The sequence below is a fragment of the Vombatus ursinus genome, unplaced genomic scaffold, assembly GCF_900497805.2.
Source record: "Vombatus ursinus unplaced genomic scaffold, bare-nosed wombat genome assembly UNPS02014821.1, whole genome shotgun sequence".
Lineage (NCBI taxonomy): Eukaryota > Metazoa > Chordata > Mammalia > Diprotodontia > Vombatidae > Vombatus > Vombatus ursinus.
This window is the reverse complement of record NW_020954599.1, coordinates 11,315,488-11,336,165: the sequence shown is the minus strand read 5'-3', so window position 1 is coordinate 11,336,165 and position 20,678 is coordinate 11,315,488. Positions and strand designations below refer to the sequence as shown.

The following is a 20,678-nucleotide window of genomic DNA, read 5'->3' as shown; positions in this document are numbered from 1 at the left end:
ACTTCCTAGCTTAGCATCCACGAACTACACACACACACACACACACAAATTTGTTCCCTTTGTAAGCCTTTGCATTTTATTTTATGCACTTAAGTAAAATATTCTGAACAGGGGTCCATAGGTTTCCTCAGATTGCCAAAGGGATTCATGGCACAAAAAAGGTTAAGAATGTCCTCTCTGGAGAAATTCCCCAGAGTATCCTTAAGCTCAATATGGCAAGAGAGATTCTGAACAAAGTAAAAGGAGATACCTGATAGACTGTAATCATATTTAATTTCCTATGCCCTTTTCCACTATTACCTGGGAAACCACATTTGTGTTAGACCAAGGACTAAGGGAATCATAGTGTAAGAAAAGACAAAAAATAGAGCTGAGTTTTAAGAGGTAACACAGCCTGGTAAAGATTATGGAAGTGAGCTGGTTCTTGGGTAACAATGGCCAACTTGTGGAAGCTAAAGAAGATTGTAGACACTGTAGCTACAAGAATCACGAGCAGAGAAGGGACAATGAAAAGGAACATTCAAGGTTGATAGAGACCATGCATCAACTGCTTGGAGCTCAGAAAAGCTGCCAGAAGCATGAGCAGTAGAGCTAGATGGTAAAAGAGGTTTGTTATGGGCATGTTTGCTAAAAACAAATTGAATTGAGCATTGCAGGAAAAGAAGTTCACATAGAAAGCCAGGCAGGGCACTGATGTGGAGAAGCAACATCTATGTTTTAGAATCCCATTCAAATTAGTACGATAAATGAAGAACTGAGTAAAGAAAAGGGATGTGTGCTGGTAGGTACTGTTATTTTACTGGGTCTCCAATATTATTCCTATTTCTTTCCTATAACCTGTAAATAAACATGTTCATGTTTTGAGCCTTGTGAGCCATTGTGCTTGTAAGGGGAATAGGTAAATACAGTCCCTCTCCTATTCCCAAGGGTGTTGGATACTAAAATTCTAATATTATCTGCATGGTTAGGAAGCCAGAGAACTGAGAAATTCCCCCACAGTATACTTGGGCCTCATATGACAAGAGAGAGCTTGAACAAAATAAGGGGAGACATCTGGTAGAGACTCTAATATTAGTTTAATTTCCTATGCCCTTTCTACTTTGCCCATAGAGAACAGAACCACATAGGCAATTAACCCTTAAAAAGCTGACTAACTTGATCTGCAGCAGGTAAAGTAACTTCTGTGAAATGCAGTGACATAGAATAGGGACATCCTTTGAATTAGCATTTGTTGAATTAAGCAAAGATTTTAGTTATTTCAAATCTGGCCTCAGACACTTCCTAGCTATGTGACCCTGGAGAAGTTACTTAACCTCTGCCTGTCTCAGCTTCGTCATCTATATGTAAACTGAGCTGGAGAATGAAATGGCAAATCACTCCAGCATCTTTGCCAAGAAAAGCCCCTAAATGAGGTCATGAAAAGTCAGACACAACTGAAAAACAACTGAACAAAACCCAGGGTTGCTGTGAGAGAAAAGTGAAAAACTATTCATAAAAAACTTAGCAGAGTGCCTCACAAATGCTTAGTAAAGGCTTGTTTCCTTCCCCTTCCCTACAGCGGCATCCAGTATAATGACTACTGGCTTATTTTCTTGAGGATCTCTTCATCTTCCCATGCCTTAAAGGGGACGGCTTGGGAAATACCTAAATTTGTGAAAGGCATTTATTTTGCTTAGTATTGGGACTTACATGTTTTGGAAAAGGAGTTAGTGAGAACTACGTGCTTGAGTTCTTCCCTGAAGTTTCAGGGTACTTTGAAATCATTTTTCTAGGAGCATGTATTAGGAGCTAGATACATAGGCATGCATAGATTAAGGGCTAGGTATGCCTGGGGATGTGGACACTGTCCTTAGGCCTTCACCTTCCTTCAGGAGAATAGAAAATCTCAATTTCTCTGAAGGGGGATAGTTAATTGTAATACTCTTTCCAGGTTGTGCTGATCTGTCTAGGTTTTAGATACATTTATGACTGGAAGAGACCTTCCAGGTCAAGTCTAACCCCCTCATTTTATAGATGAGGAAATTGTGACCTAGGGAAATCAAATGACTTGCCCAGGGTCACACAGTAAGTATCTGAGGGAGGATTCAAATCCAAGTCTTCCTGATTTTAAATCCAGTGTTCTATTTATAATACCACACCTCCTCTACTGAAAGTAGGAGATAGATATAGTGACTTTATAGGTTTTTTGTTTTTTTGTTTTTTGAGGCTGGGTCTCCTACCTTACCTGGGCTATATGTCCAGTGGCCATTCACAATCTCATCCCAATGTTGATCAGTATGAAAGCTTTAACTAACTTTGGCCAATTCATTCCTTCTTATGTAGCCTGGTGGTCCTTAGCTCCCCTAGACTCTGTGTATTGGTACCACACTTAATAATAACAAACCTTTATATAGTGCTTACCCAGTTACTGGAGTAAGTGTTTTACAAATTTTAGCTCATTTGATCCTTACACCAACCCTAGGAAGTATGTACTATTATTATGCTTATTTTGCAGGTAGGAAAACTGAGTCAAATAGAGGCTAAATGATTTGTTCAGGGACACAGAGTTGGTAACTGTCTGAGGCTAGACTTGAATTCAGGTCTTCCTGACTCAGGGCCCAGTGTTCTATCCACTAGGCCACCTGGTTGCCCCTAGTGGTCCAATTAGGTCAGAACTCCCAAACTCGAGTAATAGGAGTTATAGGAGTGAGCCACCATACAAGTCAATAGTGACTCTTAAGATGGTACATTCCCTTCCTACCACTCGTACAATGCAGAAGACAATGAGATAAGACATCACCAAGAGTGAGAGGAAAAGGCCAAATGCAAAAAGTCCCAGCTATTTAGATTTTAGAGTATGATTACAGGCTCATACATTAAGAGTTGGATGGATCCTTAGAGGTCATTGAGTCCAAACATATCATTTTGCAGCCCAGGGAGTGATTTGCCTAAAGATACACAGATAATAAGAGACAGAGCAGGGATTCAAACCCAGCTCCTCTAACTCCAAATAAATATGCTTTCTACTGTCCCAGTAAATATTATTCTTGAAAATTAAGAAGTCTCCCAAAAGTTCACAGATTGAATAAGGGCTACATTATGAGTCAGCTCCAAAGTCAAAGGAATTTCTACAGGTGGTGCAGTGGATAGAGTGCTGGGCCTAGAGTCAGAAAGACTCATCTTTCTGAGTTCAAATCTGGCCTCACACACTTACTAGCTGAGCCTGGGCAAGTCTCTTAACATTATTGCCTCAGTTTTCTCATCTGTAAAATAAGCTGGAGAAGGAAATGGCAAACCCCTCCAGTATCTTTGCCAAGAAGACTCTAAACAGGGTCACAAAGAGTCGGGCATGACTGAAAATAACTGAACAACAAAAAATGCCATTCACTTACTAATTTAATGTGATTCCTTAGTCAGTGTTTTTGAACTTTTCACCAGTTTGTGCTTGGTTTTCCCAAGCAGATTATCAGCTTATGTCTTATATATCTTCAAATTCCCATTGTTACTGGGCCTTACATTTAGGATATGCTCAAGAAATATTTGATTGATTGGAATGGGGCCTGGGTTTCTTGAAAATCTAGCACTTAACTCCTTCCCGCACATCACTTCAATTCATGTTGTTTCACCAATCTTGGTGCAGTGCTGAAAACTAAGGCTGGATCTAACACTGATTAGCAATTAGCAATAGTGACCTCTGCTTTATTTGGCTGTTAGGAAAAGCCAGAAGGATGTAATAGTTGTGGCTGATTAGCTGGCAAGAGGAACCATCCCCTTGGGCTGCACCAGGCCTGTTGCTTCCTATAAACCTGTTTGTAAAACCAGTTTCTCAAAACTTGGAGTTCAACTTAATCAAGGTCAGTGTTTGTAATGACAAAAGGCACACTGCACTCAGCCTTTGGACAAGCTAGTATCACTTATCAAGAGCTCTATTTTCATGCAAAGAATGCTTTGGGAAAAATATCTTTCATGCAAGTTGCTTTGTTTTGAAAACATTTTCCTTCCCAATAAACTTTTTTTGCTGATCTTGCAGATGTAGAATGGCCTGCTTTCCCACATTAGAAATCACTGCTTGGAATCAGAAATGATGCTAGCTAGATAGCTGAGATTCTTGGCAATCTCTAGAGCAATCATTTTCACGCTCCCTGAAAATGACCAGAAAAGTCATCAGATCTGAATTTAATCTTCAGTGACATACACAGACTCAAAGGGGTCTTATGGTCAACTAAAATTTTAACTGCCACCGAGGTCAAGATATTGGACTGTATTGTCTAATATTCTATTCTAGCAGGATAGTCTCTTAAGAGTCAAAAATACTGGTTTATATACCCAATTGAGCTATTTTCTTTTTCTCTCCAAAAAAATAGTCCATGCAGGCAGCTAGGTGTGTTACTCTTGGCAATTCACTTAATATCTATCTGCCTCAGTTTCCTCATCTGCAAAATGAGGGTAATAATGGCACCTACCTTCCAGGGTTGTTGCAAGGGTAAAATGAAATAATATTTTTAAAGTATTTAGCGCAGTTTCTGGTACATAGCAAGAACTTAATAAATGTTCCCTTCCCCCATTTCTAGGTTACCCCTAGAAACACAAATAGAGTAGACTAACTATCCTACTTCTAGTCTATAAATGGGATAGGTAGTCTACTCTCTTAATTGGCCTGCAGCGATAATGATCAGCAGGGATGAGGTTGCGAGGTACTAGTCACCCTGCTCACTTTGTGAATTCCCTCTCTTAGAGTAACTGATTAAAGAAAGGGTGGTGAAAAAGAATAATTATCTTATACAAATGAGGTGAGAGGGAGAACCGACACAGAGGAATTAGATGGAGGAGGCTGGTAGTTCTGGGACTCTACTCTCATCAGGAATGGGTGAAAGAGGGAACGATACATACATAATAGAAGGGTATAAAAGTCTTCTATATTCAGAAAGAAATAAAAAGCTAAGGGGATGGGGAGGGGGGTGCATTGTTAGAGGGAACTCTGCTCACATCAGATTTGGGTTAAAGAGAGAACAACATATACATTTAGAAGGAGAAAAAATCTTCTAAATAAGGAAATAAGCACATGATTGAATAGGAGATACAGAAGAGTGTCTAGGTTAATGGAAATGGGATGAAGAGGGAACAACACACACACACACTCACATATATTTGGAAGGCTATAAAAGTCTTCTAAATTCAGATAGAAACTAGAGGACAAGGGGAAAGGGTGGGAGAGAGAGGATGAGGGAGGGATCCTTGGAGGGGGTTAAGTAATATGAGGGCAAGGTAGTGGGTAGAAGTAAAGTTGAGGAGTTAAGAAGGATAGGAAATAAGAGATACACACAAACATAAAATAAAGACCAGGAGTAGAATTTATTAGGGAAAAAAATTAGGGGTAGTAATCATGATCTGAGACAAAGTTAAAGCTAAAATAGATTTGATCAAAAGAGGAAAATAGGGAAACTACACTATATGTCAGCTGTATTAATCAATATTGTTTTAGACTATTTAAAATAAAAGTGTAAGGTTGGAATATTGTTGTGGTGTAGGGAATGATGAGAGAAAAATGTATCCACCTTCAGAGAAACAAAGCACCAACAAGTATAGTATGGTCTTACATAGATGCATATGAACCTATATGTGTAGGATTATAGATATCTATGTGATATGTATGTTATACAAGCATATATATGTATGTCTATATGTTTATATACATGAATGTACATATATACAAAAGTGTGTGTATACATATGTACACACACACACACACACACACACACATATCCGTGCTCAATTGTAGCCTTCTTGGGGGAGGGGGGAGGAAGGGGAAAAAAAGAACCAAATAAAAAGTGCACAGCACAGAACAAAATAAAACCTACAAGGAAATAAAGAAAAGATGGATTGCTCTGAACACAATGTATAGTGTTTATTATATAGGCTTTCTTGAAATGGAAATTTATTGCTTTATATTTTGAATCCTCTTATGTTCTGCTGTGCACATGGTAATGCTTTTTTTCCTTTCTTTTCTTATTTTGTATATAAGTTTTAGTATTTATGTTTGTTTCTTTTTTTCTTTTTTTGTATTTATGTTTAAAATTAAAAAAATACAAAAAAGGATGGTGGTGGTGATAGGACTTAAAACCACACCTTGTGAGAACGAGTTGAAAGTACTAGGGTTATTTAGTCTAAAGAAGAGAACGCTCGGGAAGGAAGGGGGAGGAAGAGAAGGCATAATAACATCTTGATGTATTTGAGTGGAGGGGCTGTCATAACCTCTAGAGCCTGGGAGATGATATTCCTGCTGTATGATTCCCTGATTAGAACACCTTTAGTGAGGGGTTCTGTTTTTAGGAAAGATATTGACAAACCAGAAGCATGTTTAGAAAAAGATGACCAAAATAATGAAAACATTAAAAAGCATCTATCTGAGGACCAATAGAAGGTACTGGGAATGTTTAACTTGGAGAAGACGTAAGGCATGGAAGAGGTTCCTTCTTTCAGTATGGGTCGGGCTGCATGATCTCTGAATTCCCTTCCACAGAATTATCATTAGAATTCACAGCATTCTGAGATTCTGTGAGTCTGTATGAAAGAGGGCTGAGGTTTATCCATTCAATGGCAAGAACAAAACTAAGATCAATGGGTGAAAGTTATAAGGAGGCAGGTTTCACAAAAATAATAATAACCTTATTTATACAGTGCTTTAGTGTTTACCAACTTCTTTCCTCAGGAGTCTATGAGATAAGTAGTACAAGTATTATTACCCCCATTTTGCAGATGGAAATACTTGCTCATGGTTGCAAATTTATATGTCAGAGGTAGGACTCGAACCTAGCAGGATCTTTTGACCATAAACACCTTCTTCTAAGTTCTAACTTAACAGTTAGAGCTGTTTAAAAACAGATGCCCTGCAAAGTTAGTGAATTAGCCTTTTTCAGCTCTGGATATTTAATCCTCTGATTCACTAGTTCCATGAATTGTCTACCCCAAAGGCATTCAAGAAGAAGCTGGATAACATGTCCTGGGGGTGATAGGGAGGCATTGGAGTTTGTTGAAAAGGGGAATGAAATGGTCAGGCCCCTGTTGTAGGGTGATCAATTTGACGGCTAAGCAGAAGATGGACTGGAGTGGGGAGAGACAGACAGATATAACTGCGATAACAAATTAGTTGTGAGGATCAAGTGGAATTCTGGGTTTCTTAAGTGTTTTTTAATCCATTCTGATAGGGAACTGAAGAGTTAAATAGATTGCAATGTTGTTTGATGGAATAAGTAACTCAATAAAATGATAACTAGTGCTAAAAAAAATGACTATCATTGTTTGAGTAATAAGTAGGGAGAAATGTAAGCACTTAATGATCAATAGGAGGAGCTTTTGATGTCTGCTATTTCTTGACCAGGAGGATCAGACTGGGTCTAGAAGGGAGTTTTTAAAAGTAGTTTATCACTAGTGTAGGGGGCAGCTAGGTGGGGCAGTGGGTAGAGTACCAGGCTTGGAGTCAGGAAGACCTGAGTTTAAATCTGGTCTCAGAAACCTTACTGGGTGTGTGACCCTGGGCAAGTCACTTCACCCTGTTTGCCTCAGTTTCCTCATCTGGAAAAATAAGCTGGAAAAGAAAATAGCAGACTACTCTAGTATCTTTGCCAAGAAAACCCCAAATGGGGTCACAAAGAGTCAGACGTGACTGAACCAAGTGAACAACAACAACAGTAGGGATAAATTCTGGCTGGTCTGTAGGCAATATTTCTCATACCAGCCATATGCTGGGATATTAAGTGTGATAAGCACATAGAAAGAAGGGAGGTGTCCCAGCACCCAAGAGTTATCACATAGATATAATGTGCTTTATACTAAAAAAAAAAACAAAAAAAAACCAGGTAAGTAGCAAAGGCTATAAGGAAGGGAGTAGTTTCTACATTTTGTTTTTTGATATTGCATTTTTTCCATCTCCACAGGACCCTGAAAACAAGAGAGGATCTTTTTTGTGTGTTATTTTTAGCTCCCCTTGAACTAAAAAAGAAAAAAAAAAGTAATCACGGCCCCTGGCTTGTCAGCTTTTCATAAAAAGAACGTAAAGCAGAGCTCCCAGCAAGCTTCATAAAACACAGGATTTATGGGAAACCTTTCATCTACATCCATTTAAAATGTTCCCTGCCAGGCAACTGACGGTGGACGGAAATCATCATTTGAAAAGGACTTACTTTAAGGACTGGATACAGTGTCTCATATGTTGTTTCAGTTCTTCATCCTTTTCATAGGATTCAAGCATAGTATGGGCTTCATCATGGTGATAGCAGTAGATTTTATAGATGTCTTCGAGTGGGCTCTTAATCTGCAAGAAGACTCCCCCTGTTAAAGGCAAGACCAAACCAAAAGGATATTAGACTAAACCCGAGTACCACGTAACAGTTTTATTATTATTATTCCACAGTGTTAGAAAAGTGTGAAAAGGTTGGTTGGTCCCCATCTCACTTCCAGCAAGTGAGGAAAAGTACTTTGAGAAAGGAAGGAGAAGGAAAGACAAAGATAGGAAAGGAAGGAAAAAGAAGAAGAGAGGAGAGAAAGAGAAGAGGCAGAAGGGAGCAGAAGAGAGGAGAAAGAAGGGAAAGAAAGAGAAAATGATGTGAGAAAAGAAGAGGCAAGAAAGAGAAATGAGGAAAGAAAAAGAAAGAAAGGAGGAAGTAGAGAAAAAGAGGAGGAAGGGAGAGAAAAAGAAGAGGAGAGAGAGAGAAAGAAAGAAATATGTTTGGATTGGATAATGGAATTCTGGGTTTCTTAGCTGTGCCTGTATCTATTCTATAAGGAATAAAAGAGAAAAATGGAAGCAAAAATTGGGGGCTCGGTGGGCATATGATCATTTCAGGGTTCATGCTCCTATCTGTGCTTCCTTAAGTGCTTTGGAAGATGATCTTGTAATATCAATAAAACTCCTGACCACCTATAATCCTATTTGGAAGTAGGAGAGTCTATGAATGCTAAATATTATTTTTAAAATGGTTTTAGAAAATATTCCCATATACAAGTGACAGCAGGGTTAAACCTGTGAAAACAAATTTGATTGAGTGGATTGGCTTTATATAGCTCTCCTTTTAGACACCTGAGCACCTACCCAATCCTATTTTGCAATGATGTGATCATTTGATTTAAAATAGAAAAGAAACTTTAGAGATCATCACAAGATGATCTCTCATTTCACAAGAGAGGAAACTGAGGTCCTTAAAAACATTGACTTGCCCAGTTACAAAGGAAGTAGCTAGTAAGCAGCAGAATTAGAATTCAAACATAAGTCATTGTCCTTCCTTTGGAAGAGGATCAGTGATGTCATGGGGCAATGTCTTGACTCATATGTAAATTGGATTTAAATGAAGCAGAATTGCACACAATCATTAGCTTTACTCTCTCTTTCAGAGTCAAAAGTCCAATGGAAAGACAAAAATCAGGACAACTGGTGAAGGCCCAGGATGCAGTGGGTGGCCTTGATGTCTTTGATGTGTGACCAAGCTCTAGGCACTCTTCAGCTGCCTTCATGGCCATTGGAACAAGTTGTTATCATCGGCCCATTCTACCAGGGGAAGTCTTCACATGCTTGGGGTAAGCATCCCCCTAACTCCCTAATGTGGCCCATTGGTTACTCTCAACCTGGTTTAGCCCTGTCTGCTGAGATGGTCTGACTGGGGTGTGGCCACTGCACTGTGCATGCTATAGCTGTAGCTGAAGGCCTTCTACTACCTGTGTGATGGAGGGCAAGTCACTTCGTCTGTGTGGGCCTAAGGTTCCTCATCTGTAAAACAGGAGTGTTGGGCTAGAAGAATTCTGAGGTCACTGCCTGATCTTATTCAATAATCCTATAATTCCTGTACTTTTTTTTTTAATTTTTAGGCAATTGGGGTTAAGTGACTTGCCCAGGGTCACACAGCTAGTAAATGTCAAGATCTGAGACCAGATTTGAACTCAGGTCCTCCTGACTTCAGGGCTGGTTCTCTATCCACTGCACCACCTGGCTGCCCCTTGTACTCTTTTTAAAAATAATATTTTTCCTGGAAAAACTTGTATGGACTGATGCAGAGTGAAATGAGCAGAAACAGGAGAACGCTGAACACAGTAACAGCCATGTTGTATGATGGACTAACTTTGATAGACTTAGCCCTTCTCAGCAATGCAAGGATCTAAGACATCTCCAAAGGTCTCATGATGGAAAATGCTATCCACATCCAGAGAAAGAACTGTGGAGTTTGAATGCAGATCAAAGCATATTATTTGCTATTTTTTTCTTCTGTTTTGTTTTGTTTCCTCTTTCTGGTGGTTCCTCCTATTGGTTCTAATTCTTCCTTACAACATCACTAATGTGAAAATATGTTTAATAGGAATGTATATGGATAGCACACTGTCTTGGGGAGGGAGGCAGGGAAGGAGGGGAAGAAAAATTTAAAACTCAAAAACCTATGAAAGTGATTGTTGATAAATCAAAATAAATTAATAAAAAAGAAAAATATTATTTTTATTAATACATCTTGTTTTTATATCATATTTTTAAAAAAATTATCCTTCCTCCCTCCCCTATCCAGCAAGCCATCATTTGTAACAAATATCTTAAAAGAAAGAGAAAAAAGCAGTACAGGGAAATGAATCAACAATATCAAGCATTCACTTTTTCCCTTCATCCCACCTCACCCCCCCCCATTCACTGGAGAAAAAAAGATAGAAAGAAAGAATTCTAGAACTCCTTGATCACATAAGCAAAATAAATCTCCACATTCGTCATGTCTAAAAAGGTGTTTCTCATTCTGCATATTAGTCCATTATTTCTTTTTCATAAGGGCAGCACCATTTTCTTCATCAGTCCTCTGAAATTATGGTTGATCATTGAGTTGGTCAGAGTTTTTATGTTTTAAAGAATTGTTCATTTTTACAATATTGATGTTAAAATTATTCTGGTTCTGTTCACTCTTCATCAATTCATTCAAATCTTTCCAAGACTCTGAAAACATCTCTTTCCTCTTGTCTTAAAGCACAATAGAATTCCAACAAATTCAAATGCACAATTTGTTCATCCATTGCCCAGTTGAGAGGCACCCCCTTAGTTTCCAGGTCTTTACCATACACACATATAAAAAAGCTGCTATTTTTGTACGTATAGAAATCTTTCCTCTTCTTTAATCTCTCTACTTTTTCCACTTCATCATGTGACTGTGCCCATAGGTAGGGTGTAAACTGATCTTTCAAAAATGATGTGTGATTCAATCAACCATTCATTGAAACATTGGTTCAATCAAACAATCAAAGAGCACTGATGGAGCTAAGGTGAATGCAAGGAAAGTATAGGAGATGATTTGTGCCCTTAGAATGCTTGCAATCCAACTGATTGATGCAAATTAAAACCACTTGAAGATTTCACCTCATTCCCATTAAATTAGCAAAGATGAGGGTTTCAATCTGCAATATAAAATACCCAAATCAATGAGGATCCAATTAAACATTGTTTAAGGTATAGATGGGACATTGAGCTGAAAACATGCCCAATGTGGAAGAAACTCAGAGACTTGGGGACTCAGAGATCAAGGGAAGAGCACAGGAGGAAGAAAAATCTATAATGTCTTGCAATTTCCTCCCCCCGAAGCCATGATACATATATCCTAACTCAGTTTTACACTGGTCAGGACCTGTGATTTCATTGGTGAGGAACATCTACCAAAGAAGACTTCCAACTTTTTTAGCATATGTGGTCTTAGGAAGTTGCCTCACCCACTGTGAGATTAAGTGACTAAGTGAGGGTCACACAATCAGTTTATGTTAGAGCCAAGACTTCAGCTCTGGTTTTTCTGACCCGACAACTCTCTAGCAGTTCACCCATGATGCCACTGACTCCTGACCCACCACTTTAGTAGTCCCTTCAAAAATGATTTAAGATTAGTCTGTTATGATCTTTTTGCGCCTATACATATAATGAGAAACATTAAAAATGGCAAAGATATTTTTTAAAAAACCCATAAAACAGTCAACATTGGTAGTAACTATGGGATACCTAACAATTGCTATTGGTGAATCTCTGAGTTGTTCCAACCACCCTGGAAAACAAATGTATTTGACTCAGAAATCCCACTACTGAACATATGCCCCAAGGAGGTAACTGACTGAAAATTCCCATGTATGCCAAAGTATCAACAGCAGTACACTTTGTGATAACAAAGAAAGGGAAACCAAATAGATGTCCTTCAATTGGGGAACGTCCAAATAGAATATTTTTTGTACTATAAGAAATTATGATTAGGAGAAATTAGAAGAAACATGGAAAGAATTCTAGAGTGAAGTGAAGAATGCAAAGTCAAAAGAACAATGTGTACAATGACCACAATAATGTAAATGATAACAGTGGCCAAAAAAAAAAAAGGTAATCTAACTAACAAATTGTAATGATGTTGGCCTGGAAGAAATGACAAGGAAGCAGATTTTCTTCCTCCTTAGTGAGGTCAGGACTACAGATGTGGTTGGTTGGTTAGCTTTGCTCAAATCCACTTCTGCATTATAGGAAAAGGTTTAATCAAGATGGGAGGTGGGGTGTGCTTTAGGGGATATGGTATAAAAACAAAAGGCAGATACTTTTTCAAAAAGGAAAAAAATTAAAATCTTTTAAGATACCTTTATAGTTATTTTTTTAAGTCTTCCTCAAAATACTGACTTCTACAAATTCTGTGGCTAAATTGAGTGCACAATGATCTGAATAGAAGATGCCTGCAATGAAACTATTCCACATAAGTAGACATGATCTCAGTATCATCAGACTGTTTTATTCATATTGACTAATCAACAGGTGTAATATTTTTTGAGATAATGTGTTATTACCATCTTTTCAACAATAGAACATTGAGGTGGATAATAATAATAACAATAACAATAGCCAGCATTTATATAGCAGTTTAAGATTTGCAAAGCGTTTGCATATATTATCTTGTTTGATCTTCTACAAGGGGCGGGGGATGGAGTGCTGGACACAAAGTCAAAAAGTTGTTATTCAATTGTGTCTGGTTCTTCATAAACCCATGGACCATAATACACTAAGGCTGTCTACAGGGTTTTCTTGGCAAAGATACTGGAGTGGTTTCCCATTTCCTTCTCCAGTGGGTTAAGGCAAACAGAGGTTAAATGACTTGCCTAGGGTCGCACAGCTAGTAAGTATCTAAGGTTGGATTTGAACTCAGGTCTTCCTGATTCCAGGCCCAGCTCTATCCACTGAGCTACCTAGCTGGGTTCATATCCAGTCTGGAACAATTACTAGCTGTGTGATCCTGGGTAAATTCCTTAAGTTTTATTGTTCTCGGTCACCTCCCTTGTAAAAGGAGGAGGGATTGAACTTGATCATCTCCAAAGTCCCATCTAACTCAAAAATCTATGATCCTATTACTCAAATTCATGTCCCAAAGTGATACAGCTCAGAATAGCATCCCCCTTTTCTTCTGAGCCTGTTAAAACTCAAGCTTTCACTATTAGTGCATCATTCACCTCACTTAACATTCAAAACACTATGTTAATGCCACCAGAATTCAAACACTAACATTCTAAAAAGATTCCATGTCTTTTCTGCTGTCTATCTAGCCTAAGACAGACTTTCCTTTCTTCTCAAATAGACAGTGATCTCACTTCCAAGCCCCACTCTGTGGTTATGTTTGTTTGTTGTCCTGAAATATTAAAGAACTCACAAAATTTGCCTAGAATCCATAAAAGGGATCCGTGCTTGTGAGCCCCTTTGTGTGTGATAGGTTTGTCTTCCTTGCACCCAAGACGTGCCTCTAAGTACGATGTACTACCATACTATCTCTGCCACTTATTTAGGCAGCCACAGCACCAGAGACAGGAAGAACAGAGTCACAAAGGAAAGAAGACAAATGAGGGAGAATAATGACAGTGAATATCACACAGAGGTCAGTGGAGAGATGCATGGTCGGTGGGAGCAGGCTGCAGTATGTAACGAATGAGAGACGCTAAAGAACATAAGTAAAAGATGCCATCAAAGAAATGCATGATAGAAAACAAAGATGGGTGAATGAGGTTGCATGATGACAAGAAGACAGCCTCAGGGCTCTGCTGACACCCTTTCAATGTCAGCAGAAAGAGAGGAAGGCCTCCAGAACATTGAATGTTCGGATACCCTGTGGCAAACCTATGAGAGAACCTGGACTTGGTGGGCAGACAGACAAGTAGACAGGCAGAAATACACAGCATTGGAGGGAACATTTAATTTAGAGGTTCTCAAACTTATTTGCCCTTCCACCCTCTTTTAAAAAAAATCACTCAGTGCTACCCGGGAAATCCACTTTCTTTAACCCTTTAATGTTTTTTTTTTAATTTGCAGCATTTCAAAAAAACATGAATTTTTTTAAAATGACATCTTAAACTTAATAATTTATTGCAAATATGTGGGTTTTTCCTGCATTGAAATTTTGTTGGTACAATATTGCATCATGTGACCATATAGTATCGTATTATAAACAAATCATTACACCCACACATCCCTGCCGACGCATGCTGGACTTCCTAACAATGTGCAACATGCTCACCTGCCTACACTTGCTTGTTAAGACTTGTTGGTGGACTTGACCAGTGATTGGTTATAACTTGCATTTTGTGTGTTTATTTGGGAAATAATGTAATCACTATGCTTTTAACTCTGTTACACGATAGGTGAAACACATACAAACAGTTTTTCAAAATTTTCTTCTCTTCTTTCCTTATGCATGCCCCCCAATTGCACCTGAGGCTACTACTGTCCCCTGGATCATTCCAGTGCCCCCCCCAGGGTGGTATCACCCACTTTGGGAACCTATTAAATTTTGGGAACCTTTTAAATTTAAATCTATTGATTTAAATTAAATCAATGACATTATGTGAGCATTTGAGATTTCGTGGGTTAGAGAGATAAGTAGAGATAGAGGAAGAGCTGGACATATTGGGAAGGAAGGGGTGGTGGTTGGGGGAACCTAGGGAGAGAGAATTTGGTCACATACCCTGCCTAGAGCCGTAAGCGGGGACAGGGCTAAGTAGAAAAGAGACAAATGGACCCATGTTCTAGGCAACCTAAATAGATAAAGGGTATGAAATGACATGAAGATGCAGATAAAAACAGAAGGGGATTCAACTCAAGTTCCAATTTCTAATAGGAGACCTTTGCTGGTTCCTTTGGTTACTACTACTATCTTCCCACCCAAGGGTACATTATGTCTCTTTGCATGTGTCTCATTGTTCAGTCTTTTTCCAGTGGTGTTTGACTGTTTGTGATCCCATTTGGAGTTTTCTTGGCAAAGATACTGGAGTGGTTTGCCATTTCCTCTTCCAGCTCTTTTTACAGATGAAGAAACTGAGGCAAATGGGGTTAAATGACTTGCCCAGAGTCATATTGCTAGTATTTCAATGAGATGAGTCTCTCTGACTCCAGGCCCCTACTCTGTGCACTATGGAGCCCCCTGGCTGCCTTAGCTGTCTTGTATAAACTTACAAATGTACATGTTAGGAATGAGGACTGGACCTAGTATTTCACTGGTGTAGGGAACCCCTACAATTCTCTCTTCTTCAATTTGTAGTCTTAAGTAGATTCCTGGGGGAACTGAGAAGTTGTGACTTGCTTAAGGTCTCAGAACAAGAACATATCAGAAGTAAGACTGCAACCCAGGGCTTCTTATATAGGTGACATGTGAATATAGTTTTAGACTTCAAGTCAGGAAGACTTGAGTTCAAATCTGAACGCAGACACTTACTAGCTGTGTGACCCTAGGCAAACCATTTAACAGCTGTCTGCCTCAGTTTCTTCAACTATAACATGGAGACAATAATAGTATGAATCTCCCAGTGTTGTTGTGAGGATAAAATGAGATATTTGTAGAGAGCTTCATAAAGCTTGGAGAGCTAAAATTGGTGACTTATTTGCCCGGTGGTCATGCATGACATTGTCAGGAAGGATATTGGACTCCTCTGCAAGCCCTACCAAATGTATTCAGCTTCAGAATATCATAGGTGAACTAAAGCATTCTGCAATAAAAAGTGATTCCGTTTCCACGGTAACATAACTCTGGGCCTCTTTTCTTTAGTGGTGAAGGATCACTGCTCTGTCTGATACATGTTGGTTGGAAGGCAGGATTAGAGTGAGATAAATGAATAAATCCAAGACCAATCAGGATAATTTCACTTGGGGCTGCCTGCATATAAATACCATTGTAGGACCCTTGCTAATTTCACCACCAGCAGTACTCATACATAGGCTTCTTCATCCCAGCCCCTAAACATTATCCACCAAAGCAAGAAACTAGAAGAGGTCCTCTATTTTCTGAATTAATGTGTGTATACATATATGTGTGTGTATGTGTGCATATATATGTATATATAAATAAAAGACTGAAATAATAGCAAGAAAAAATACATCATACTTTTTTCTATTTACCAATAAAAAACTCCAGTCCATCCTTAAAATTAAAATTTTTTTTCACAATACACAATCAAACTGAAATGTATTAATATTTCATTCTTATATTTCAATGCCAAAATAAAAAAAAATTATTAGTTCCCCTCATAGGTTCCCAAAGTGGGTGATACTGCCTCCTGGGGGTATTTTTTTTTTTAGGCAATTGGGGTTAAGTAACTTGCCCAGGATCACACAGCTAGTAAGTGTCAAGTGTTTGGTCTGAGGCTGGATTTGAACTCAGGTCCTCCTGACTTCAGGGCTGGTGCTCTATCCACTGTACCACCTAGCTGCCCCCACCCTTTTTAAAAGAGGCAGTAGAGGGCAGCTAGGTGGTGCAGTGGATAGAGCACCAGCCCTGAAGTCAAGAGGACCTGAGTTTAAATCCGGCCTCAGACACATAATACTCACTAGCTGTGTGACTCTGGGCAATTGCCTCACAAAAAAAAAAAAAAGAGGTAGTATGCCAAATAAGTTTGGGAACCTCTGCTTGAACAGAAAGAAGCAAACTTAATTTGGATCTCAGTGTTCATGGCTAGTTAGAGAAGGGAATTAAAATACTAGCATTTAAAAAATGATGAATGAAAAGTTTGGATAGACACTGAAAATTTAACAACTATTTTAAACCTGAAATCATAGACTAAAATTTAGAAACTAAACAGATGGATCATGGAGGGAGAACAGCAAAAGGTTTGGGTTTAATCTTCATTTCTCTAGCTGTTCTCCTGGCCACATGTCTCGAAGGAAAGCTTGACAGTGATTGATTATTGCTCTTTTAGAATGCTTTGAGGACTGCAAGTTTTACCCCCCACATTGTGGACAGAGAAATCAACTTTTCCTCCTCTAATACAAACACTAGATGATTACAACTGATGGGGTTGATAACTGCTGGCCTCTTCTGGCAATGACCCAAGGCCTGTCTTTCTACCAATATACTGACGTTTCCCTAGTGATACCTTTGGCTTCCTGGATACCTTTGTTCTGGGTGGGAATTTTTATAACCAATAAAATGGTTGGGCAACAGGAGCTCTCTGCTGTTTGGCAACACGTGACTGGTGGAGGTGGGGTAGTTACACTAACCTTTCCTTTCTTAAGTCTGCTCCTAAGGTGAGTATTTCCTCAGTACACTGTCTCTCTGAGAGGAAGAGTAGTATCTACATAGTAGATAGAGAAGCAACCAAGGAGACAAGAATACCTGGGTTCAAGTCCCACCCCGGTACATAGAAACTGTGTGACCCTGAGCAAGTCAGAGGCAACTTGGTGGTACAGTGGACAGAGTCCTAGACTTGGAGTCATGAAGATTTGAGTTTGAATCCTGTCTTAGATACTTCCTAGTTGTATGATCCTGGACATCACTTATACCTCTCTCAATTTCAGCTTCCTAATCTGTAAAATGGGGATGATAATAATAGCACCTACCTCACCAAGATGTTTGAGAATCAAGTGAATAGCATGTATAAAGTACATTGCAAATATTAAGGAACTATATAAATGCTACTTATTATTATTATTAGTTCTTAATGTCTCAATGCTCTAGGCAACTAAGACTATAAGTTGTAAAGCAACAACTTTCATTCTGCTGACAGAGATGAAAGTCACTGTGATGCGGTAGATAAAGAAGTAACCTCATAACTAGGAAAACCCAGGTTCAAATCCTACCTCTGACACATTTTGGCAATGTGACCTTGGGCAAGTCACTCAAATTCTCATGTTCCTAGGCAATTATCTAAGACTAAAGGTTGCAGAGCAAGTTCTGACCTGCATTGGTAGGAGTTTTCACGAAGGAATTTCTTTGTACTAATGAAATGAGAACAAAAAAAAATGGCTCATTAACCATGCCTTCTTTGGCTAATATGTGCTAGAACTGTAGAATCTCAGAGTTGGACCTTAGAAGCCTTCGAGCAAAGCCATATCTTACCAAGAATCCCTCTCATGTTGCTGATTGCTTTGAGCACTTAACTCCCCTCCTCCATAAGAGTCACCATTTACATAGAACTTTAAAGTTTGCAAAATCAACCACGCCACCTGGTTACCTTGGTCTTGAATCTCTCTGTGTTCTTGTCTGGCCTATCCTCTTTCCCTCAAGTCTTGAAGGAGGTGGTGGCCGTCTTCCTTGCTAAAGCTAATCCACCTATACCCTCACTCTCATCTTTTCCCATCCCTCTATGACCTTGTCCTATTACTCATCTCTTTTTTCTCTTTCAGCCTCTTTCTAGCAAATAGCACTCTACAAAAATTGCATGGGCTCCCTTGACAGAGTGAATTCCTTCTCTCTAGTGATTTTTGAGTGAAGACTAGGAGATCATTTATCAAGAATGTCCATTCTGGAGGATAAATAGTTCCTACCAAAAAAACAGACCACCCACAGCCCCTCAAAAGCCCAGAAAACTCTAACTTGAATTTTTATTATATTTATTATATTGTATTTTATATGTTTAACTATATGGTTCCATGAATGCCTCAAGTATTAGGAACTTCAGGAGCAGCTAGGTGGCACAGTGGATAGAGTGCTAGGCCTGGAGTCAGGAAGACTTCACCTTGAGTTCAAATTCGGCCTCAGACACTTACTAGCTGTGTTGCCCTGGGCAAGTCAGTTAAATCTGTTTTGCCTCAGTTTTTTCATCTGTAAACTGAGCTAGAGAAGGAAGTGGTAAACTACTCCAGTATTTGCCAAGAAAACCCCAAATAGAGTCATGAAGACTTGGGCATGATTGAAACAACTAAACAACACTTAGGAATTTCAGGTGGTCTGCTGGAGAAATATGTTAGAGGCAAATAGGCTTTTTACTTCTTTTAGCATCATTTAGAGCACGCTACAAATTAGATAGCCATCTATTCCATCTGCAAGGCCAGGCCTATAAACATATAATGAGAGCTCAAAAAATACTAAGTAAAATCTTGTATCATTTCATTCAGTTCAACAAGCTTTTATTAAACAACTGCTGCATTCAAGACCTTGCGCTTAGGGCCGAGGATAGAAAGACAAAACAAAAAATCAGCCCTCAGTCCTCCAGGTGCTTATACAGGGCTGGGGATATAAATTTTTCTTAAGGAATAAGTGCACTATAATTTGAGGCAGAAGTAAGTTCTAACAAGTAGGGGGACCAGGAAGCTTCCCATAGAAAGTGGGACCCAAGATGAGCTCTGAAGGAAGCTAAGGATTTTATTTTTAATTTGTGGAATAAAACAAGCATTTCCATAACATAGTATAATTAAAAAAAAACTGATTTTACATGAAACTGCAAATCTGCTATGCACGACTTGCTATTCCTTTGAAATATACAACAAAATTATCATGTAAATTTTTTTCTTCCCTCCTCCCCCAATACCCTATTATTAGACACAACTATATATGTGAGTGTGTGTGTGTGTGTGTATGTATATAAAATTATTCTACACATACTTCTATTTATCAGTTCTTTCTCTGGATGCAGGCAAGTATCTTCCTTCATATGTCCTTTATAGTTAATTTGGGTATTTATAATGGTCAAAATGACTTGGTCGCTCAAAATTGTTTTTTAAACAATGTTGCTGTATACAATGTTCTCTTGGTTCTGCTCATTTCACACCTCATTATTTTGTGCAAGTCTTTCCATGTTTTTCTAAGATCATCAAGCTCATCATTTCTTTTTTCTTTTTTTTTTTAACTTTTAGGCAATTGGGGTTAAGTGACTTGCCCAGGGTCACACAGCTAGTAAGTGTCAAGTGTTTGGTCTGAGGCCATATTTGAACTCAGGTCCTCCTGACTTCAGGGCCAGTTCTCTATCTACTGCGCCACCTAGCTACCCCTCATCATTTCTTATAGCACAGCAGTACTCCATCACAACCATACACCACAGCTTGTTCAGCCATTCCTCAATTGATGGGCATCATTGCAATTTTCAGTTCTTTATCAACACAAAGAGAACTGCTGTAAACATTTTAGAACATATGGGTTTTTTTCTTTTTTTCCCTAATCATTTTTGCAAATAGACTAAATAGCGGTATTGCTGGGCTAAAGAGTATAGGTAGTTTAGTAACTCTTTGGATTATTGGAAAATTATTCAGTAATTCTTCAGAAGCTAAGGATTTTAAGATTTGGGATTAAGAAGAAGGGCATTCCAGACCTGGACAGCCTATGGAAAGACAAAGGGATGGCTGATTGAAGGATGATTTCAGGGAATAGCAAGTGAGCCAATTGGACTGGATTGTAGAATAATCTGAAATAAGTCAGGAAAGGCAGGCTGCAGCCAGATGGGAAGCGTTCAGACCGCCAACCTAGGATTGCTTAAAAAAA

The 20,678-nt window shown here is 38.8% G+C and overlaps 1 protein-coding gene across 1 annotated transcript in view; it reads right to left on the bottom strand.

Moving 5' to 3' along the window:
- The window catches only part of ARHGEF38 (Rho guanine nucleotide exchange factor 38), a 122,088-nt gene that overhangs the window by 52,749 nt on the left and 48,661 nt on the right, over positions 1–20,678 (bottom strand). The window contains exon 4 of the mRNA XM_027837300.1: positions 8,160–8,307. Within this exon, the coding sequence (XP_027693101.1) occupies positions 8,160–8,307 (148 nt within the window). The remainder of the gene's footprint in view (positions 1–8,159; positions 8,308–20,678) is intronic.